This window comes from Sinohyriopsis cumingii, chromosome 5 (genome assembly GCF_028554795.1).
Source record: "Sinohyriopsis cumingii isolate HCF-2022 chromosome 5, ASM2855479v2, whole genome shotgun sequence".
NCBI classification, from domain to species: domain Eukaryota; kingdom Metazoa; phylum Mollusca; class Bivalvia; order Unionida; family Unionidae; genus Sinohyriopsis; species Sinohyriopsis cumingii.
In genome coordinates, this window is record NC_142965.1 from 34,710,801 (window position 1) to 34,729,481 (window position 18,681).

An 18,681-nucleotide genomic window follows, 5' to 3' on the forward strand; every position below is an offset into this window, starting at 1 on the left:
GCTGCGTCATCTTTTCAAAATATCTAATCGTGTATCGACGTGGATGTAGTCAGTAGACAAATATTCACACCAGAGGAGAACATATAAAATTAACATTGATTTTCAGAAGGAAGAATTTTCTATTACGCACAATTAGTGAAAGAAGAGATTCGAACTATTTTGCAACGGCGCAGTAGTATCCTCACTGATGTATGGAAGGATCTGTTCAGTATTCATAAAATCGAAAACGATTTTCTTTGGTCAAACAATAGGAAGGTTGTATATTTGATATACATATAAATCAGATATATGCTCAGTTAATGTTATCTGGACTTATCGAAACTGACTAGGAAAAGGAAAAGAAACAGCAAAGAAATCTAGTTGATCAAATTTCACAGGAGAACAAACCTTTCCAGATAAAATTGATCTTGAAAATAACTTGTACTATTATCAAACATGGTGAAGTTTCGGGGACAATTTAACAGTGTGTTATTTAACAGCAGCCTCCAGATAGTGTATTAAGGAATTCATGAGAAGTGAACGTGTGTACTGAAGAATTTTCAAACTAATTATCATTTGAATACATAATATATTTAGTGCCTGGAAAGAGATGAACAGCTTATCAAGTAAAATATGTGGGTTTCAAAGTCTTATCTTCTACTTTTGCCGCTAGCTATGTATCTACTTGTTATGTACAGAGTTTTAGAGAGAAACTGTTTTGAGGAACATACACCAAATGTTGACCAGTTTGATGAGAACATTTTTAATAATCATCATCTCAATACACGAAGAATTATGCAGCTGAAGAATCACAAAAATTCTGATTTATTGAAGATGCTGTCCGAAAGATATGAAGAAATTGAGAAACAGAGAGAGTTGATTATGAGGCGTATTCAGTCTATTCTTTCCGAAGAGACCGCTTTCAAGACTATTTTCTCAAGACAAACTGAGGCGTCAAATGCGACGAAAGAACGGAAAATGAATAAAAGCGACGATATTTCAAAGCCAAAATATCTCTTTAATTGTTCAAATATTCATCGCATTCGCTTAATTCGCAAGATAGGACATGGGGTTTCAAAGCAGACATTCCAGGGTGAATATAATGGTGTACCAGTCGCTATAAAAATGGTAACACGTCATCAAAATGAGGTCAAATCATGCTTAGATCAGCTTCGGTCAACGAATGATAACACCCCTGAGAAACGTTCAAAATGCTACGTTTTCTCAACCATGAAGCTAATGAAAGAAATTCTACTATTGGAGCAACTTGATCATCCAGGATTCATAAGACTTCTTGGATACTGTATCAGGAGTGAAGAAAGTGAAACCAGCGATTTGTCGGAGAGGGGAGTGACTAGTGTATTTGAGCTCGGCGAAAGATTCCATCTTAACAACTTACAGCTTCTCTCGTGGCAAGACCGTCTTAGGCATGCCATAAGCCTTGTCGAGTTCTTAATCTATCTGGAACACTCACCTCTTGGATCTTTGCGTGTGCGTGATTTTAAAGATGGTCATTTCTTGATGGTTGACTCTAGCATAAAAATGATCGACCTTGACGATGTGGACAATTTGGAACCTTCTTGTCTGCCATTCCTAGAAACTGATTCAGCAGGTGTGACAAACTTGTCGGTATTCGGTAATTATGTTCAATCGTGTGAGTTTGGAGTGAAATGTCAGCGTGGTTTGTGCATAGGGTTTAATGCAAAACAGAACATGAAGCATATGAATGACTTGTTCTTTAAACGACTGCTCTTCCCTGCAAACCTTCCCGAGAAAATTCTATCTGCTGTAAGTGAAATTAATGTTTATTTGGATGATTTGGATATTTCAGCACAGGAGTTGCACACTGTTCTTGTAGATATTTTTTACCGAGTTACTGATGTAAAATCCTTCCAAGGTTTTTGAAAATTTATATGCAAAATCAATTTTAGGAAAGCTGACGATTACTTTGTTTCCTAATATTTAGGAAAAGGAAAAAAAGTATGAGTGTTATAGAAATCATTCAATATTTGATTAAAAGAATTGAAACGAAAACAAAATAAGGCAAAAGCATCCATTATCAAAAACTTTATTAGATTCTCATAAAGGTATTTATCACTTTTATGACACTGTCATCAGCAAAATACTTTTATGAAAAGTACTTAGCAAAATACTTGCTTGAAGTTTCAATGAGCAACATAATTTTACATATGGGTAGTTTTCCATGGTTGCCTTGTCAAAAGATGTCGAAGTAAGCGTACGCATAAATGAAAAAATTCTACCTAGAAATAAATATTCTTTTTAATGTTTAACTCAGCTACTTTCGCTTTTCCCATATTGAGCATATAATAGTGAATTCGCATCAGTTAGTTCATATCATAATGGATATCATGTTAAAATGTGACTGGGTAAAAACTTCTAACGCATAGAATAGTCCTCTCCCTATATTGCACAAATATTCACATATCTTGCAATGCAATCAAAGTAACTAAAGATACACAGTTCCTGTCATGTGCAGATTATCTATATGTATATAGAACTGATAAGATCGTTTTTCTAATAATATCACCGTCAGTGGAGTTCTCTTCGCAAAATGTAATATAGTGGAAGAAGAATGGATAATAAAAATTATCCTTTTGCTTTTTACGTTTTGTGTTTTATTTTATGTCATGAACTTGAACAAATTCAGCATCATTAAAGCTTCTGAAGTACACCTACAATTACCTATTGTGTTTCTTTAACAAATATAGATCGTCTGTTTAGGCGGCATTGCTTATATCATAACAATGCGGGCATTTTAGCTGGACTTAATATAATTCCCATATAAATTTACGCATTATTTTACTGTCCTAAAATTTAAGTACAACATTTATTTTGTTGTTTCTTTGTTTTAAGTCCATTGCTATATTTACTATTGTCGTTCGTTATAAAAGCTTTTCGGGGGTGGCATGTGATCTTCATTTTTAGATCATTTATATTCAATTACATTTTTTTTAAAACTTGAAAACCTTACTAAATGTTACATACATATAAGAAGCTGATTTTGGAAACTTTAGCAGAATAAATGTGCAAAACATCTTAGCAAATAAAAAAGTATAATTACAAACATAACGTTAAATCTACGAAAAACATTGGTTTTGTTTTTAAACCTATCAAAGAATCACCAGTTAAATGTATTACTGTCCTGAAAGAATAGCCAAATCAAGTAATAGAAACAGTAATAAACTGCAGGTGCGAAAAGCAACATAATTACCATGTAAAATTAAAACTAGCTCTTGAATTCATGTATATAATACTTCTGAAAACGTGGAAGATTAAAATAGATCCACCTAGATACAATGCAGCTGATTATTCCAATTTCGTAAAACCCGCTTAAAATCATTTGCATCACGGAGCAGCCGATCCTAGAAAACAAATAAATCAGTTGAATAGCGTGAGACACAAAATGAGTAATAGTGGACCAAACGTTAATTATATTTGAATATTGAATAACACACAAAAGTGAACCGTTACATAGCCACATTACTACCAAACAAATCTTGAATAATCTGTAGCAAATCATACATTTTAGCTGTCTATTAACACACACACACACACACACACACACACACACACATATATATATATATATATATATATATATATATATATATATATATATATATATATATATATATATATATATATATATATATATATATATATATATATATATATGAAAATGGTATAAATTTAACAGAAAATTAAGAACGTATTGGTTATTAAGATCGAATATTATTACTGACCTGCTAGAAAGAAGTTACGCTCCTTAAGATGCATCCACAGAAAGTTTATATGGGTATAGGTGAACTAAGATACAATATACTTACTCCGAAACGTTATGTATAACTAAAAACACAAAGTCTTTAAAGCGTGAAAATTATTTATGTTGACCCAGTTATGCTATGGTTAAGTTGCTCCCGTTTAGATGCTACCTCGTGCCATTTCTCATGAGCGTAGGTGAATTAGCGTCTAAAATACTAACAGAGTATTAACCTGATAGATTAAGGTACAAGAACCACTTACGCAAAGAAATTGGGTCTCAATTATCTACTTTTATTATAGACGAGATTCTTTTTTGAGATATATCCACATACCAATTTTCATAAGTGTAGGTATTACGACTAAATTAAATTCCAGTGGTGATCGAAATAAAATACAAAGCTGAAGGCCCAAAGGTCTTGATGTGCCTGTAGTTTTGAATGTATCATTAGCCAGAAGTATAATGAGGAGCTTGTCCAGTTAATTACATTAATATAATCCTAGATGTCCTTGTCCATCCAAATCAAAACCTAATCACTATAAATACAAATGATTAGGTTTCCAATGTTATCGCAAGAATTAATACTTTTAAAAGTAAACAAGAGTATATCAAAAGCTAAACACAAACGTAGAGCCAGAATGTAGGTCCAAAAATTATTTCTAGAAAATTCTAAGTCGTAAACAGATACATTCTGTAACAAAAATTATAATGATGTTGTTGTTGTGGGGTTTAACGCCATTTTTCAGCACAAGACAGGCTATGCATGGCGGCCAGTATTAATGGTGGAGGAAGAACCTGAGAAAAACCCCGGGAAAAACCACCGACCCAAGAGAAACTACTGGCAAGCTTTCTCACATACCCACATTGGCCGAATCCTAGACTCGAACCCACGCAGACAGAAGTGAGATGGCAGAGATCCGTAACGGAGAGTGCTTTAGAACACTCGGCCACTCGGGGCCCCCAAAAATTATGATAAGATTGTGATAAACATAAAGTACAACATGTTTAGCAATCAGAAATACCAATATTATAGCCAAAGACAAGAATAAACATGTTTACTTCTACTGATAATAATCTTAATATTGAGCTCACACTAACAGGGCTATTTTAACTATGAACCTAATTTTGGATAAGGTCATGTCCAAAATACAATTATACATAACATATAGTTAAGGAGAGAACAAACGAGCAAACAAAACAACTGATATGCAATACATCCCCTCAACGAAAAGAAAGATTTTTACACTACAACTTTCTTTTAACTAATAACCAAACATAGATATGATGAAAACTTACATAATTTTGTAGTCTTATGAATGACACAAACTATACATGAAGCAATATAATACTTTTATTCACGTGAAAGTACATCTGCAATTAGATTATATTTCCTTTGAAGTAAATGACGTCAATATTGTATTCATGCAAGATCAAACTGCATATTAATAATGTCTGATTTTTGTCTTTCATCTAGCCAGTAAGCGTAAGGAGGCTGTGATCACTAAACACAATAATCGGAGAAGGAGTTGACCTAATATACACTACAAAGTGTTACTAAGCCGGTATCAAAGCCAAACATTACTTCTTGATTGTTTAATAATTTATCTGGTGCTTATTTAACTTTTTTAGAAACATAGCACAATGGGTGATCGACGTGAGGAATATATTGTCTATTTTCGGTACGAAAATACACGATGTACTTCAGTCACCTATACTTATCTCTATGAAATCATTCCCCAGCAAATACTGAATTTCTGTTTTCAAACATTCCTGTTTGGGAGGGTACGGTTGTTATTTCACAAGTGTGAAATCTATAAATTCAAAGTCATTGTAGATTTTATTTGTTCTTGTTAAATTGTAGGCCATTAAAAACTGATTGAAGATCTTGTGATAAGACTTTTTGATCCCTAAATGACCAACCAAAGGAGTTTCATGGACCTAGACTAAGGATTTCCAGTCTATACCACTTAGGAACAGCAATCTGATAGTTCACTGATCACCCTACACCAGCGGGTACCACAGGTGGTCACCAATTTCTAAAAAATTCCCCATTTTAACAAAATAAAAACAGATGCATCTGTGGCTTCAGTGTCTCTAATATCCCTCTGAAAGAAACAGTGGATCTCAGGATCTTATTCCTGTTATAGACAATGAGTGATTGTCATATGTCATCCTGATTAGAATAAAGAGAATGAGTAGTAAAAACATGATCATTGTGATTAATACAATTTGATGAGGAACGAACGTGACCTACAAAAAGCCGGACCAATAAATATGTAAGCTATGGGAGCAATCCAGCTATAAAGTAGAAATTTCATTTTCAATAGCATCGACTTTCTGATCAAGGCTTGTCAATGACAGGATGATTAACCACAAGCGTATCTCCCGCTAGGTCATTGCCAAGTAGTATATGAATTCCTTATATGAGTAAAGACGATATTACTCCATCTGTCAAGGGTCTTGAGATTAAGCCTGATGAAAAATGTACACAGTGGGGAGGAACTTTATCAAAACCGCAACCTACTCTTTAAATAAGAATAGTTACATTAGAAGATGACTTCTCAAAATATTTTGTGTACCTAATAGTTAAAGATACTCAGAAGCTCATATGTACCCTAAATTTTTAATAGGGATGTGATTGGCAGAAACACTAATAATTGACATAGAACATTTCGACATCAATGGTTCATAATTTGCCATAATATGTTCTGACTGGGGTTTATTAGACCCCAAAATGTATTGTTCTGAATACATAACCGTGATCCTGCTATGTTAGAAATAAGAGCAATTGGAATAGTTCTGTCTTGATTATGTCACTTTTTACAATCTGACGCAATCACAAATTATGTGCCCTTTCTTCTTGAAATAGGTGCACGTAGGAAGATATAAGTTGTTTTTTTTATAGGTCTTATCAAAAACTTGATTCCCAAAAGTTGTCACGGTTTGAGATTTTGAAGTGTTCGTATTATACTGAAATGGATATTTTACCAATAAACTGCTTAGTAGAAGACTTACTGACAAAATAAACTTTGTGAGTCAAGGAATAATGGTTAGATGTATGAGCAGCATGTTATAAAGTTTCGACCATTTGCTCATTAAGATGGGTTGCAAGATCACTGTAGGCGCAATTCCTGAACTCTTCAGTTATTGAGTTGTCTAAGGTTATCGTTGTTTTGAACAACCTTTATGGTTGAGCACCATATAAATTACTCTCTTTCTCTTGCAAATTCCACATGGATATGTCCAGTTTCCTTTAAACAGTTAATAAACTTCTGCCTCATGTAACAGCTCATAACTCTTCGTTTATATTCATTCTCCATATCAGAATCAGCGCTTTGTCGTACTGATATTGAAGTATAGACTTCACGAGCTTTGCCAATAAGTACACTTTGTAATAATAGCCTCCAATCTGATTTGGCCATTTGAAATTTTCAGCATTTTCAAAATGAGGAAAATATTTATCTACCTTTCATTCCTTTAAAAGGGTATACCAACCTAATATATTTTGGTGATATCAAACACTGAACTTGTTTGTAAAAAAAGGGTTGTTTTTCACTTTCCTGCTCTATATTTTAATCTAAATTGAAATTCGCTTTTTTTTCTCTTTCTGTCTGTATAGATATTTCTAAATCTTCTTTTCTTTTACCATTTGCATTAGAATCTGCCTATACTTCTTTCTCTTTCTCTCTCACACTTTACTCCTTCTAAATTGCAATTGTCTCTCTTATTCCATATACTGTTTCAATGGAAAATTCTCCTATGACTGACACACACACCCACCCCGGCGAAGCCCTTGGTCCGAAACGAAATACTAAAGGTTCAAAGATTCAGGTCGTATTTTAAATGTTAATTTGTAAACAAGCACACACACCAACATGAACCAAGGCAAGTTTTACTTGGGTTAAGTTAACTTTTTTACAAATTACCTGTTCATTAATATTTCTGCCGATCGAAGCTGTCCTCCCAGTTATAATATTTGTTTTTACAAACGCCGACAAATTGTCCGTCACAGGATTCGAACAAGAACGAATTTCCGCTTGACGACCAACGGGTCGCTAAACAAATGTTCCACATCACACTAACCACTTGACTACCGAGCCAATCGCATTTACTGGAAATTCGCCCCAGCTTTGGTTGATTTTTTTCGGATATCAAGTTTTGTTCCAGGACCAAATTAATTATATTCCGGATCATGTTTTCCCCGGGGTACTTTCCCATGGTGTTTCTGGCAACTTCCCGGTTGCAGCAGCAATATCACCACCCTGCTGCACACCAGGCATACTCAAAGACGTATATTTTTGTGCCACATATTTGCACACTTGCCTGTAAGGGTTCGCCTGTTATTCGTAATCGTTGTTGCTCTTGGAGTATTTGTAGCCGTGACCGCCTTGCATCGAACACAATTAGACGCATGATTAGAAATAATTCATATTTCTACAATACGAACGTGATTGACTTGTCAGCGAAACGCGAACAAGCACCCGTCAAGCATCATCGAGTGTTACCCAATTTTATTCGAGCCATTGTCATTGGCCCGTCTGGATCTGGTAAACTAAATTGCTGCTCAACCTGATAATGAGATGTCTCAAATAGGACACAATTTATCTAGTATCGCCATCAGCAGACGACCAGCGATGTTATGATGACCTCAAGGAATTGAATGAATCCGAAGGCGATACATGTGTTGTTGAATTTATCACTGATATCAATGATGCACTGTCCATCGATGATCTACATGGTTGTATTAATAATATTGTGGTTTACAATGATGTCATGCTTGACAAACAAACAAATCCAGTCAGAATATTATTTATTGTCATTTATGTTACGCATTAAGATGTTCAAATCCCAAAAGTGACGAGAGATAACTGTACTTTTTAGGTTAACTTTCATGGCGAGGATACACATACACTGCGAAATGTTCATAATGATTGGTACCCCGGCGACATCGCCATTAATAAATTCAGAATCTTCTTTGTACATGCTCAGAAAACTCCGTATGCATTCGTTACAATTAAGAACATGATATCGCATAGGTCTAGATAATTTGGTTGAGCCCGTGGAGGATCCCCTTTTGTCAAAATTATATTTACTATATAATGAACTAAGAAAATATTAACAGAATTATCCATGAGATTGAGAAATTACAAGATGGTCTCACGGTTCAACTTGATATTGAAAAAATCAACCACGATTTCGAAATGATACATCAGCAACGTGAAGAAGGTAGATATACGGAGGCGGCAGAATATGGATTTATCAAATTACTCAACGAGAAATGGAATTGTCCCGGCTGGTTTACATGATAGCAAGATTGCTTCATTTGTTCCATTGGCAAGCGTCATTGAATAAATTAGATCAAAGCTTTCTCGCCAATATGAAGCTCGAGCAGCTGTAGGTGTATATGTAAGACAGCTAAGGAAACTTGTTGCAGAATTCTTGGATTCCGCGTTGATTTCGGCATACAGATGGTCCTATGTTAAATCGTGACGTCAAAAACACGATTGGGTATTAAAAAAATAACATATCTCCTCGTCAAAAAAGTACGTCATAATTTTGTTGTCATTGGCGGCAGAATGTGTTAGTTTTGGTCGGACAATTTCACGGCAGGCCGTTCCAAGGCGGACCATTTATGGTCGATCACGCGCATACAAACTAATAGTTAATTTATCCATGTCTAATAAATGCCCAACTTGGTCTATTAAACGAAAATGTATTCGTGACGACGACGGATTAAGACATCGTAAATAAACATGATTAACGTGCGCACACACAATGAAAGGACCCATCGGACATCTGGAGAAAGGCTGTTAAGAACATATTCCTGCTGGGTTAGCCCAGTCCGCGGAAGCCCTCACCACACTGTATAGCTACCAGAACTCGTCGAAGTTATATTAACTATACCCGGCGATATATAACGACCACCTCGTGCCGGATCATTGTTATGTCGTAGAGTATCTGGAGGGCCTCCTATTTTGCATTAAGCCTTTTCTGGCATATATTCATCATTTATGTCTCTGAGATCCCGCTGTATTTTATCGATTTCTAACCCGAGTAGTTGGAATGTACGCAGTTGGTCTTCTGTAATATTAAATTAATCAAAACAATCTTTTCTGTATCGTTATTCCATTCGGAAAATAGAACGATGAGAGTAACGTACGGGTTCTATCACAGATGTTTGAAAGAATTATTATTCAAATTACACCTGGATCAGATGCTGTACTGTCTTAATGATTCTTTGTTAAGATTTTCATTTGCACATTCAAGTATATACCGCTCAAGAAGACTTCTCAGATCATTTTGAATATTGGTATGTTCTTGAGCCATTTTATCGACAAGTGCTTTACTAGTTAACCTACATGTGTACCTTTCTCTTGCTACTAATTCCGGCATTATTTTTGCATTCCCTTAGATCTATTTTGGGTATAATCTAGTAATAATACTTGTGAAGATTACTTTATTAATAAAATAATTCGTCTCCACTATCCAATAGGGATTATTATCTCACTGAATTTCTCGCTTTTAACCCATCGTGGTGTTTTGTATACTATGGTTTTCTCATGCTTGTTTATTTCCCTTATAAATAATCAGATTTGTGTGGTTCTGGTGGTTCAAGATAAATTGGCGCCACCAGCGGTCATTCAAGTACGATTCCGATCCGCGACTTATATATGTCAATTCTTAATCTGGCGTTGATATTTCAATGGCGGCACACAGCGTTGGCTCATACACTTTGATAGCGATCTTTGATTATATTTCCTGTTATAGATTTGATTTGATTCCTTTTCCTGTTATAGATTTGATTCTAAGCTGAAGTTCATCAATAATTTTCTCGACTTGATATGATCCCATTGTAACTCTAACAAAGTTTCAGTCGCGATCCTCTAATCCCTCCTTATTCTTAGACACGAATACCAGTGAATTGTTAGCGTCTAATCCACCAAATGATTTTGATCTGATATTTGGCCAACTGTAATAAACTTGTACTTGTGCAGTGCGACCCTCCAGGTCATATAGGCACTTTTATCGAATTTGGAAAACCAATATCGAATTTCGGCTGATATCATTGTGGTCGTCAGTGTTGTTGTGTTAGCGATAATCTGCTTCAGTCGTGTGGTTATTTCTGCGGTCATTATTATATTTATGATTCTAAATGTGGCGTTGGAGTATCGCCGCTGACGTCTGTCTTGTGATACCGATAATAAATATCACTAATTTCAGCAAATTCACTATCTGATAACACAACGACGTTTATCACGTTGACATTATCGATGATATATTTATACATGCATGATTCGCAGTGTACACTATTTCAATGTGTTCATGTATTTTGTTTGCCTGCACATGTTGACATATTTCTCGCGATAATATTAAAGATATCAACAACACCGACAATAACAACAAGGACACTGATTTCTATCACCAGCGATATCGCGTGCGCCGCTGATAATGTACTGATTAATGTCGTTATTGCAGCAACTAGTGAGGACACCGCATATACAACATTGTCTATGACGATAATTTGTCTGCGATATATTTTTTTATGTCGTGTGCTCGTCGATGATTGTTTCCAGCGAAACCTTCCATGCAGATACTTGATCATATCTGTAAGATTGTGTAGGGTCCTTTGTTGCGCTATCTTATAATAAGTAATCAATTGCGGTGTTGCTGTGACGAATTCCAGACACCACCAATATGTGGTTGCGATTAATTATTCGTCTTTCGGATCTTAGATGCATATTTCCTCGGTATTTTTACTTAACACGACTGACACTGTCCACAAAATTCGTCTGTTGAATGACGGGATGGATATGTCGTAAATATCCTAAATTTTGCAGAGCTAAACACTGGCATCTCGTACACCCTGGTGACCTCAGCGGTATATCTAATTTTGTTATTTTGGTTTGACCATGTTGCTGATCCAGACCGCACCGCGTACAAAGCAGTGATGAACGGAGTCGCATAAATAACACCAGAGCTAATCTTTTTAATTTTTATTAGTGTTTTCATCGAGCCGTGTGCGACTTTCAGAGAGCTTAATGTCGACAACCATTGGATTTCCAAGAAAATCAACAACGGTTTGACTAAGTCTCTGAAGGATTCTTCGTTTATTCGAAAAAGAGCTCACATGAACATCATAGTCAAATCGCATTGTGGTTAATGTATCACTCGTTCAAGTTAAGGCGGTATTGATCTCAGCGTCTTTCATCGTCCACGCATTTCTACGTTGTATCGTCATCGTCCGATTCCGGTTCTTTCAGAACAACACTTTCATTTCCGATCATGTTGAGTGGACCTGTTATTGAATCACCGGCTCTATTAACACATATATGGATCTCGTTGTGGTTCGCTAAGAGTGAGACCTTTGAGTCTCAGTTTGTCCACTATCAGTAAATACGTGGATGTTATCGTTGATCGCCCAATAAACTCGCAGGATAATATGAATCCACTTAATATTGGTCATCTTTAGCCGGCCATCCTGAAAAACAAAAACCTTATCCCGATCAACCCCGGTTAGATTAATAAGATTATCGAGTTCACCTCGGGTTACATATATTGACAAATCAGTGTCACTGGGGACCATGCTTCTAGCAGATCTTCTGTAAATATTCACCATTATAAACTCCTAACCTGGCTAAAACGATGGGCGGTGTATTTGTTCACGACATTATGCGACGGTGCTGATGACCTTGAGACAGCGTGAAATACGGCAAGCACTACTGGATCGCATATAGGTATATCAATTAATATCTATGTTGGTAATGCTAAATACCAGATGGGGACGGCAGAACCACTGGTATATTTTTAAAATTCTTTTGGTGGCGTCCAAATAAACAACATCTCGTGGATAAATGGCGTATGCATCCCAGTGAGTACCTCGACCAGAACTGCCATCGAGATTAATGATTCCAGTTTCAGTGCGGTTCGGTTGTTCCGGTACCTGATCACGCAAGAAAACACCTCTGACATCTTTTTATGTTTAATTGCCAAGCAGCAATTAGTAAATCAAAATTAGATATGGAGATTTTCTTCGAAACTCTCCTGGCAGTCGCAGACCTTGACCGTACCGCATTCCTGGTAATCTTAGACCCAGTCTCTTTTTTGTTGGTGTTTTTAAACTATGTCATGTCGCCTCTTTTAAAGCGATGCACCAACGGCACCAAGTGCGGATGCTTTTTCAACAGCTGGAGCTGCAGCGGAAATCAGAGCTGCTATCGCCGATATATGTGAGAACATACCACCAGTCTTTGCTGTATAGTTGATCGCATTCGCGTAAAGATCAAGTCGCACGCCAGTCCGTAATTTCTTGGCGTCGTTGTAGTGTTTGAGCTGACGTTCAGTCAACGACTGTACATTAGGGCCTTTACAATGCCGTTGATTTCTGCAATATCGTTATTCCACAATTCTTTTTTGATACCGATTGTAGTTTTTTAATCTGACCAGATGTCCGTGTGACATTGCCGCGATAAGACATTTTATACAACATTATACACGGTTCAATTGCGGATATGATTTTGTGATTTATATATTTTCCACGGGGGTATCAACGACTCTCGTTCGTCCACCAACACCTTCGAGCAGCACTGTTTTGTCTGATAATATAACAGCGATTGCCCTATAAACAGCAATACGACCTGGTGATGTTACAGGAGCAAGAAAGTGCATGAGTCTGACTGATTGACTGAACATATACAGGTTTTCAGAAAGAAGTAATGGATCTGATTTAGAGATGTGAAATCGCGTTGAGATAGCAACAAACCAGAATAAACATTCATTTTGATCACGATCCATAAATGTCAGCAAACGGTGATACACACGTGCAACATGGTTGTTCTCAAAAGTCAATAGCACTTCTTTGGATGGCTCTTGATGTCGATTTATTCTCAGAGAAACTTCACTAACTCCGAGCTTATCAAACACTGTTGCGAATCTACTCTGTTGTTATCATGAACTGCTATAAATATATGTCGTGGCGCTGATACTCCCTAATGTGATGCTATCTGCCATTTGAGTAACCATGCAAAGTTATTTTGAATGTTGTCATCGTCAACCACGACAGCGTTGAGTTAACACCGCTATCCATGAAAGAGAGCAGACCTTGTTCTTCCATGAGTGATGGTATAATTGTTGGCATCCATGGCGAATGTTTTGTCAGTATTACTTTACCAGCATCAACCACAGCGGGTAGACAGATCGCTTCGTCGTCTGTGTCTTTTCGAACTAGTACCACTTTGTTTTTAACACCAAAGATAACTTTTCTGACATTACTGCAGATCCCAAACAAATGTAATAGTGGGGTTACACATGACAATTCTTCTTCAACGTTCAACATGGATCCACGTGATGCAAATCCTAAATTTAAATTTTCATTCGTCGATATGACTAACGATTCAACATTCGGCTGAATGTTTTGCTTTAGTCGCCTTATAATATATGTCTATCGTCAGGATGATCAGTAATATTTGTTGTTTAAAACAACCATAAAGCCAGGTCACTTTCCGCTATAGAACTTGCGGTCATGTTCTTTTTTCCCTCGGCGACTTGTTGTTTTGTCAGTGACGAAACATCAGCTAATTTTTTCATTCGTTCATTTCTGGCTTGTTGTTTTGTCAGTGACAGGATGGATGTTAGCACGCCAGCTAATTCTTTCAACCGCACCTTTGTAGCTTGATTTATTATTTTAATGACACTTGCTGTTATCACTTCGGTGCTGGGCAGCTTTGCTGTCTTCGGCTGAGGTTTTCGTAGTATGAATTGCGTAAGTCTCTTTCGAAACGCCGAGAATACTTTATCATCAGCATTACCAACGGCGCCAATCCCTATTTCACGGACAACTTCAATGGCTTTCATACCTTATTATTTTACAGTCGGGATCCATTTTGAGTCTATCATTCTAACTAAACATTGAAAATCACCAATCTCATCAATTCAGATAACTTTATATACCGGTAATTGTGAATTTATCACCATGACCATCACAGGCCTGCGTTGAGTATTGTGTAGAATCATGTTGTTTTCTATCGCCGATCTAATTGATCAAGCACTGTAGTAATCGTCGGTAATTGCATCAATTAGTGCCAGATAAACACTGCTGTCCATGACGACACCAGAAAATAAACACTGACAGGTAGCGGCCGCTTCATTGATGTTATCGGGCAAATTATTTCTGGCCGGTCTTCAACCGATCAAAATTTCTAGTGGATGACATCAGCGAGGACGTTTTTGGAATAAAGTTCATCGTAAATCACCGACTAAGTTTGTTGATCGCCAGTTGCAAGGCCACTTCCGGTTGTCCGGTTGTCCCTTCGGGTGATGATTCGTCATAAGTTTCCAGAGCGCTTGGGAGTTTCCGCAACTCAGCTTCTCCTTTTTTCCCCATGTTTCGGATCTAGTTTTTACTAGCGATTTTCTCCTTTCTTTTACCTCTTCAAATTAACGTTTGGTTTCTTCTTGTTGTTCTTCCCTTTTCTGCTTTACAATTGGAGCATGTACTTTTACTATCAGGTTAAAGATTTCAAAATTATTAATATCTTAATCAGATTTAATCCGCTGAGTATTAGTAGTTACTATATATACATCTTTAGCTCAGTCGTTAAATTTTTTACTTTTAACATATTCGGATTTTACATATTGATCTCCACCACCGTATCGAAACGCGGCGATAGCAAGCATTTGTTCTGGATCCCTAGTCGCGGCCATAGATTCCTCGATAAATATAACCATTATATTAGCTCTACGTTTTGAATGTGGCGGAAGTTGACCTTCGGGTTGTGGTTGCTGGGGCGGTTGAACTTCAGGGGGTAGCTGAGTAGGTGGTGGTTGGACATGAAGACGAAACAGCAATATCGTCAGGTAATGTCTCAAGGGCCTTTTGTGTTACCACGGTTGCTGTAATAATTTTGTGCTGGTTCGACAATTGGTTTAAATAACTGGTATGTACCTTCTGTAAATTCCATTTGAGCTTCCTCGTGTTGCTGTAGTTGATGTTTGACAGAATCATGGACAGGGAGTATTTCTTAATTGATTCTAGTAATTGGTGAGCTAGTTTAGCTTTAATAGAGTCCATAGTTAGCGCAGAATCACTCATTATTATTATTACAACACAATTTAATTACACATCACTGAGCAGCGGATAGACAAGATTACAGTATCTATAGTAATGTACTGTATATTTTGCCTACTACAACCCACCGGAAAACTTAGCACACTTATTTATACAACATGAAATTCCAGTGACGGTATATCCGGTTCAATGACCTCTCAATAACACACGTTATTAGCCGCTCACATAACCATAACTGAAACACTGAACGGGTAATTTGTAAAAAAACATAAACCAGGTGAAATTTGCCTGAGGGGGGAACCCGAGTGGCCGAGTGGTCTAAAGCGCTCACCGTTTTGGATCACTGCCATCTCAGCTGTCTGCATGGGTTCGAGTCTCGGATTCGGCAAATTTGGGTATGTGAGAAAGCTTGCCAGTAGCTTCTCGTGGGTCGGTGGTTCTTTCTGGGGTTTTCCTGGGTTCTTCCTCCACCATTGATACAGGCCGCGATGTATAGCCTATTTTGTGCTGGAAAATGGCGTTAAACCCTACAACAACTACAACAACTTGACTGAGTCCCACCAACCCAATACGGTGTTCGTTTTCCACCCTATGTTCACTTGAAAAGGGTGTTTGATTACAAATTAACAATTAAAATTCGGCCTGAACAGCCCACTGAACAATAGCATTTCGTTTCAGATCTAGGGGTTCGCCCGGGGAGGGGGGTTCACGCATAGGGTAAATAACCCGTGAAATAATATATGAAACAACATTCAGTGGGCGTGGTCATCTCCTTCTGCTCCTTTTTTGGCTCCAGCCAGGCTTACATACGACGCTTGGATTGTCATTTGGCAATTTAAAAAATTAACATTTTCCAAGGCCTGAATGTGGAGGGGGGGAGCTTTGGCCCGCGGGTGGGTTGTCGCAGCCCTCCCACACACACACACACTGAAAGGTTGTTTGCTTGTGTCTAGAAGTAATATAATCATAGCGCTCTGGGCTTTTTGTTATTGATCTAGGGCAAAGACCATTCAAACAATATTACCAAGAGGCACCCACTCCAGAGGATAGTCATATGGGGTAGAAGACTTCAACTTTGATCAGTAGCCAATCAAGCCGTTATTATAACCATGGTTATCCTCAACAACAATCGAGTACAGCTTGCTCCGCGGACTGGCCTGGTTCAGGTGTAACATGCACGTATACCCTACTATTCTTTCTACTGGTTCACCTGTCACACAACTATTGAAAGTAATTTTCGGGGAAATATTTAAATTTTCAGCGACTGTGCGTTCTTGGGGCCAGACATTACATTAATGAAAAAATCACAATGATCACGCTATTGACTAGTTTCTGAAACAACCGTTCTCATCTTTATCCAGAAAAGTTCATTCCTGTGAAATAACATTGGTTTTTTTACGTCTAAGTTGAGGCAATGGTGGTACACTATAATCAACGGTGAACGCAACCGGGCTGGACTTGTTTGCATGAGGTTGTCATTCCTGGCCGTGACAGAGCGTTTGACTTCTTAATGCAAGCTTCGAGCAGGTTTTCGTTTATTAGCGTTATCCAAACTGACGATTTCTAGTTGGCCCTTAATAGGAATGTATTTCAGCGTATACTAGTATTTGTTTACACCGTCTACACCCAGATATGTATTAAACCAGTGGAACAAAATCTATATCAAGGCTGACATCACTGGCTAGCATATCCAACACCGTAGGCAAATTTGACAACTTCATCATCGCGTATGAAATTTATTACCTATATACAATGATAAATGTAATCTTAAACACAAACACCGGAGACGATTAAGTCTCCTTCCGGATAGACGTTGAATACTTGAAACTGAATTTCATGCTGAGGCTTCATAACTACTATTAATGGCGTCACGTGTCGATTTAAGCTGTATATTTGACGTAAATTCTGACAATATACAACGCGAAATCCTTCCCATGTGTTAGTTGGTCAGATGGCATTTCATTAATATCTTCGGACCAACCGAAAACTGTTCTCAACGAAGACGGTGCAATATCAGTAGCGTATGCTGGAAATTCGTACGCGTTTGATATCTTTACCGGTCACTAGTCTCAGTCGATCCTCATTATTTATTGACTCGTTCTCTATGCGCCTGTGTGGAAGTCCAATAAATTTCTAATTACCTTCTCGACAACCCTCTGCCGAAAACAAACGCGAGTTATTCGCCTTAAAACCCCAAACGATGCAATCGAATATTTATAGGTTACTGCATTTGTATGGGATAATATGAACGAGTTTTTGGATGGAAAGTGCAGTATATCCATCCGACAAAATGAGTTCATATTTTCCAATACAAATGCAGGAACCTTTTTATTATATGCTCATTGTCTTATTCTACATAAGGCTTAATTATGTAAACAAAATACACTACAAGAAACAACGTAAATGAATGTATGCCGTATATCCAAACTAAATACACAAGCACAGATTCATCATTACACAACAACAACACTATTAATGCGCACATAACTCCGCCCAGATAAATTTGAACTTTTTGCGCGTTAGACATAAGCAATTTTATGAAATCTGGCATCTATCGCCAAAATCCGAAACATTGTATCAAAAATGTTAACGCGAAATGTAGCAAAGCAGCTGGTATGTGGCAGTCCACGAAACATCTGCTTTAGTTCATTCGGAAACAAATTTAATCAACCAAAAACGTAAAGCGTCTGCTACACGAGAGTACATGATTTGTTTACAAAGTAGTTCCTAATACACTATTGGGCACACGTGTCCTGCGCGTGAGTGCAATAACAACGTATGCAATATCGTAAAATACTGAACGATTCTGACAATGTAAAGTTACGGAGAAAGAAATGAGCATATAATAATAAGCCAA

At 37.2% G+C, this 18,681-nt stretch overlaps 1 protein-coding gene across 1 annotated transcript; it reads left to right on the top strand.

Annotated features, from left to right (window-relative positions):
* Nucleotides 1-654: 654 nt before the first annotated feature.
* On the top strand, nucleotides 655-2,355 carry LOC149798921 (extracellular tyrosine-protein kinase PKDCC-like). The gene has a single exon (XM_089958108.1). The coding sequence runs from the start codon at nucleotides 655-657 to the stop codon at nucleotides 1,882-1,884; it is 1,230 nt and encodes a 409-aa protein (XP_089814234.1). The 3' UTR covers nucleotides 1,885-2,355.
* The last annotated feature ends 16,326 nt before the right edge of the window (nucleotides 2,356-18,681 follow it).

What these genes read in the sequence shown, in the direction of transcription:
- LOC149798921 (XM_089958108.1), top strand. Translation starts at nt 655, where the DNA reads ATGTATCTACTTGTTATGTACAGAGTTTTAGAGAGAAACTGTTTTGAG.